At 59.4% G+C, this 5,778-nt stretch overlaps 1 protein-coding gene across 17 annotated transcripts in view; it reads right to left on the bottom strand.

Moving 5' to 3' along the window:
• Positions 1-2,444: 2,444 nt before the first annotated feature.
• The window catches only part of TSKU (tsukushi, small leucine rich proteoglycan), a 16,661-nt gene continuing 13,327 nt past the window's right edge, over positions 2,445-5,778 (bottom strand). For 16 of the 17 annotated variants that reach the window (XM_006141029.3, XM_006141035.2, XM_027774287.1 and 13 more), the window contains one exon: positions 2,445-4,710. In XM_006141029.3, coding sequence (XP_006141091.1) covers positions 3,630-4,710 — 1,081 coding nt within the window. In that variant the 3' untranslated portion in view covers positions 2,445-3,629. Of the gene's footprint in view, positions 4,711-5,297; positions 5,447-5,778 lie in introns of all 17 variants that reach the window. The other variant, XM_027774305.1, reaches the window with a different exon arrangement.

Raw genomic sequence — 5,778 nt, 5'->3', positions numbered from 1 at the left:
TCCCTCCTCTCTGACTATGGGGTCCACACTGCTGGCCTTGCTGAAGTAGGACAGGAAAGAAGGAGCTGCTGCCGCCTGACAGAAAGGTCAGGCCTGGGCTAGCTTCCTAATGCACATGGTGACAAAACACGTGGTGCAGACATGAGGACTTGATGGTGCTTACGAAGAGCAAAGGACACGTGCCCAGGCCACAGAGGCATTGTTCACGAAACACAATGCTTGTGACCCGGCCTGATCACCAGCGCCTCGGCTGTTCCATGTCACTGAAACTCAGGGACACCAATGGATGCCCAGTCCACATGAGACACACAGGAGCCAAGATCCTGCAAGTCAAAGAGCACTGGGCACCAGCAGATAGTATGGTGGTTAAGATGCTGAACTCCCACATGGTCGACTGCAGTTTGAATCCCTGACCAGGCAGCTTGAAAAATCACACCAGGCATGTGCATATGTGTGCCCAAAATCTTGAGAAGAAAATGGAGAAGGGATTGAGGTGTGGCCATTCCCCAAAAAACTTAAAAAACAACAACAACAACAAAAAGAGAGTGCTGTTTTGCAATTCTATGGTCCTAGAATGACAAAACGGTTCAGTTCTGAGCTATTCGGAGATGGCCTCGCTCTGTAACGCACTCCGAAATTCTGTGGGGGAGGGAGCGAGCCCTGATGGGGCATCTGCCTGTGCCAGGCTCAGCGCCTGGTTCTTTGCTGATGTCTGTTCATTTTCTCTCCGTGCATTCCGGAAGATGTCGTCACCCCCACTTTCTAGGCTCCGAGCTGCAACTTGGCCAGTCACACAACTGGTTTTTACTCTCTCCTGTGAATTCTACAAAGAATCTTCAATCTCGGCGATTTTGTGAACCTCTAAGCCTGCGTTCTAGGTCACAGCACTCCAGAGAGTGGAGAATGGTGGGACGCTGGCTGTCTAGCCTCAACAGTCCGCGCAAAATGTGCAGGGTCAGTTTGGACCCTAAACTGCCATGGCCTTGTCCTGGGCTCCACCAGGGCCCAGGGTGTCTTGCCATACGCGACCGCCAGATGGCGCTGTGGACTGGCCGCTCCTCGCCAGGCAGAGAGGCTGCGTGACCCAGGCCTGCTGTCCCCGTGGGACTTGGTTCTGTCTAGCTGCACAGGAGGCCAGGCCTGGGAAGAGAGGTGATGTCCTCCTATCCCCAGGAGGGATGAGCCCCGCTTATAGACTAGGAGGAACCCCAGCACTCACGGCCCACTTCCCTGCAGTGCCCCTCTAAGAGCTCCATCTTCAAGTCTGCGCCCAATGACTCCTTCCTCAAACAGGGCTTCATTGGGTCCAAGTCTCACATCTGACACTTCTCAGCCAGGGGAAAGTGTGTGGGGAGTGGGGAGGGTTGTGTACAGAGAGGATAGGAGATCCATGTGGCTGGTGTCCCCAGTCCTCCTCCTCTGCTACTCAGTACTGACTGTGGGTGCCAGCCCTGGGCTGGGGCTCTCCGGGAGATCCTTTCCCCAGGCAGGTGTGAGTGACAAGCTGGGCAAGCTCCCCAGATGCCAGCCAGGCCTGATGTCCTAGGCCCTGTGCCTCTGCTCACCTGGGACCACTCCCTGTCCAGGCAGGCCCACCAGTATTCTGTGTGGTCAACCCTCCTCCACAGCTCTCCTGCTGCTCAGCCAGGTGGCCCAGGTCTCCAGGGCGACCAAGTGGCTGGCCTTCATGCCCAGCTCAGAGCAGAGGAAGGGCTCCTTGGTGGTGGTAATGATGGTGGTGGACATATATTTGGGTGGACTGGCCAGTTAGAAGTAAGACCCTGTGGATAGCTGGGCACCTGGACAAGTTTGGCACGAGCTCCTGGCTGCCAGTGTGCCCACAGGAGCCAGACGCCATGGCAGATGACAGGCTACAGCGGGCGAACAGGACAAAGTACTGTTGCAGACAGGTGGCAAGAGGAGGGGGTCCTGCTGAGGTGGCCAGGCAGGAACTGCAGCTACTGGACAGGAAGGTAGCTGAGGGCAAGGGCTGGGGGCAAGGGCGAGGTCCCCCAGCAGCTCAGCAGAGGTGTGCAGCGCCTGGCAAGCTCCTAGCCACTGTTGGACAGCCAGCGGGAACAAGGGAGTGGACAATGAGAAGGGCAGACAGGGAGCAGGCTGCAGCAAAAGGTCCAACCCACCCAAGTGACCCCTTCCCTCACGTCGCAATTGTCTCCCGATCCTGGGAGGTTATTGTACTTTTCAAGAACAAGTCACCCTGGCCAGGGCCTAATGGGCTTCATCCTTGTGGCCCCCAAGCCTGGCCAGGAATCATCTGTGGATGCTGGTGACCGACGGCAGGAACCTGTGGGCTGGTGGGGAAGGCACAGCTCAGCCCTAGACACACATGGTCACTGATGGCCGGCTTCCACCCAACACTTTCCTCCTACACACACACACACACACACACACACACACACACACACGACACGAAATCACGTATGTGAACAAATGCACCTCTTTTACAAATGTCGTGTTTCCATCCCCTGCCAGCAGGGGTAGAATGGGAGTTGAAAGTGACAGCCTACCAAAAAGGCAACAACTTTTATAAAATAAAGATCCAGGAAAGAACCCAGGGCTGGGAAACTGAGATGCCACCCTGGGGTGGGGCACAGACACGGGTAGGGAGACCCTGCCTTCTTCAGCAGCACTGCTGGGGGGATTGAGGTGAGCTACGGGGCTCAGGGCCAGGGCGGCCTGAGTCCAAAAGGCCCTCAGAGCTCCAGGCCAGACAGGGCTCCAATCTGGAGGCAGAGTCTCAGGGGAAATGGGCTGATTTCCAGTCTTGATGCTGAGAGCTCAGCTCAGAGAGAATGCAGGACTAGGCTCCCAGAGGCTCTGACAGGTGACCTGACTGAGCCCTTCGCTCACAGGAGGGCCCACACTCGCCCTCTGAGGCCCCTGCCTGTCCTGCTGCTGCTGCTCGAGAGGACTGGGAACGGGCAGTTACCAGCAGGAGGAGCCCAGGCAGGGGAGCAGGAGGGACTCGAGACAGGTAGGTGCCACTGCCCCGGCTGGGAGCCAGACTGGGCCTGCCATGCCTCTCCCTGAAGGCCATCCGGTGATTTTTCTCCTTCTCTAGGACTCAGTTTCCCCATCTGTCACATGAGGAGGGTGGCCTGCTTTCCCTCCAGACTCTTCTATAATTAAAGCTTGACCCAGGATTCTAGGAGGGAGAGAAAAGGATGAAGTGGACCTCAGGGGCCCAGAGCAAGGAAGGGGCTGTGTCTGCAAGAAACTCACACCCCTGAGGGACTGGACCTTGGGCCCAAAGGGACACTCGGCCCAGGAAGCCTGAACTCTGCCCTGCAGTGGTGGCTCTTGTCCACCATCCTGTCACAGGTCAGGCTGGCCCAGGCATGAGAAGGCACTTGAGGGACCAGTGGGGAAGGGTAGCAGGGACAGACCAGTCTGGTTTGGCATCCAGGTCCCTCTGCTCAAGAGTTTGGCAGACACATAAACAGGGCAAAACTAATCCTGGCTGTGAGTCCCAGGCCCACAGCCCCGATGGTGCCATCACCCACGCCTGCAGCACCCCCACTGACACTGGCACGCTGAAACAGAAGGTACCTAGACCTCAGCAGGCCTGGGACAGCAGTCTGTCATATGGCCCCAGGCCGCACTGTGTGTCACAAGACGTCAGGGGCCCTGGCAGCAGACTGCTGCGGGTCCACGCAGTGCAGGGCCACCTTGGGGCTGGCGCCGGGCTGTCGGGGGTAAGCACCCTCCCGCACCAGGCGCCGGCAACGCACGTCCTGGCCTACGCTGACGCTCTGCAGTGAGGGGAGCTGGAGGAGCAGTGGCTCGGGCAGGGGCGCCAGGCCTGTGCCCGACAGGTCCAGCTCCTGCAGGGAGCCCAGGCCAGAGAACACCTCTGCTCCTGCCCACTGGAGCCTGGGGTTGTTGGACAGGTCTAGGACCTGCAGGCCCGGTAGCTCACGGAAGCCATGGGGCACCAGCTGGGGCAGACCCTGTAGGCTGGCCAGCGACAGGTGTGTGAGGCCTGCCAGCCCTGCAAAGGCCCCTGGGCGGATGGCTGTCAGAGGGTTCCCGTCCAAGCTCAGGTAGCGCAGGGGCAGGTCTTGGAGGCTGGGCACAGTGTGGAGCCGGTTCCAGGCCAGGTTCAGGCTCTGAATGGTGGGCATGGGCAGGCCAGCCCGTGCAGGAGGAGGCAGGAGGCGGTGCAGGAGGTTGTGGGAGAGGTCCACATGCAGGGCTCGGCCCTGGCCGTGGGTACGGAAGGCGGACAACGAGACCTCCCGGAGTCGGTTGTGGCTAAGGTTCACGTCACTCAAGGGTGAACTGGTGAAGCCTTCGGCAGGCAGGGTGCACAGGCTGTTGTGGCTGAGGTCCAGTGACTGCAGGTAGCGGAGGCGGGAGAAGGCTGTGGGTGAGATGCTGGTGAGCAGGTTGTGGCTGAGATATAGGCCAGCCAATGTGGTGTAGCCCGGCCCGGCCAGCACCGACTCGTTCACCGTGTCTAGCCGGTTGGAGGAGAGGTCCAGGTGCGCCGTGTCCAGAGGGATGGGGACGGGCACGATGTGGGGACCAAGGCTGCTGCAGTCCACCCGGGTCAGGCTGAAGCTGTCGAAGAGGCCGAAGGTCTCCACCTCACACTGGCATCCGGGGAAGCAGGGCCGGGTCGTCTGAGCTCCACTTACAGCCAGCAGGGGCAGCAGGGGCAGCAGCAGGGCCCACGGCATGGTGGGGCTGGAAAGAAGACCGCAGTGAGAACAGAACTTCCCTGACAGTACGCCCACGGTACACACGAGCCAGGGTCCACACACAACTGGAAGCTACTACAGCTCTCCATCCTTGGGGACACTTCCCGAATGCTCTCGGTCCCTCTTCCTCTCTGGGCTTCATTCCCCGCCCCCCCCAACCGTGTGGTAAAGGACAACAGGCCAGATTGGTAGACTATAAACCAGAAGCAGCAGAATCCTTTCTTAAATGAAAGTAGGTCTACTCTGGCTGAAGGGAGGGGGACCTGCAGCCTCCCATGCCTGCTCCCCACCCCGCAATGCCATATAGTGTTACGGAATCTAGTTTGAACCCACAGACTAGACAGGTCCTTGGGCTGGCCTCTCCAGCTTCAATGGCCTAGGGCTCACAGGCTGGGCTAGACCCTGCCCGCCAGGGAGCGTAGTAGTATGCAGGCAGGGTTAGGGGCTGGGCTTTCCACTGGCCTCTAGTGAGCATGCACTGTGTGCGGGGTGCCATGCTAGCTGCTGCCCAGCACCGTCTCACTCGACCCTCACAACCACCCTGCCAGGCAGACACATCTATCTCCGTCTCACCAAGAGAGAGCTGGGACTTAGCATGCTGCCACATAGCTCAGTGGACGGCACTGGATGGGGTGCAGACGGGGAGTGGGGCCTGCCATCCAGGTCAGCAGCAGCTGAGCCCCACACTCCTATCTTCCGGGACTCTCTCCCTCCAGTGAGGCCTGCAATGACATCGCTGTCCTCACCAGGCCTGTCCTTTTGAAGCAGAATCCTCCCTTGCAAGGGGGGACCCTTGGACTCTGGGATGGGCTTGAGGGACATCCTTTCCCCCTTGCCCTGCACCCTCCTTTAACACTAGGCAAGTAGCTGGGCTGCTTCTCATCTCGTCTCCTGCAGAGGAAGAAATGGAAGCTCAAGGAGGACAAGGGCCTCGCCCCAGCCCAGTGAAAAGCAGGGCAGCAGAGCCCAGCCTGCTCAGTTCCAACCCAGCTATTTATTCACCATGCTGCTTCCTGCGGGCCTGGCAGGGGGCTTGCCGGGGAGGGGGCGGGGG

Source organism: Tupaia chinensis, unplaced genomic scaffold (assembly GCF_000334495.1).
Source record: "Tupaia chinensis unplaced genomic scaffold, TupChi_1.0 Scaffold000047_1, whole genome shotgun sequence".
Classification (NCBI taxonomy): domain Eukaryota; kingdom Metazoa; phylum Chordata; class Mammalia; order Scandentia; family Tupaiidae; genus Tupaia; species Tupaia belangeri.
This window is presented reverse-complemented; position numbering and strand designations above follow the sequence as displayed.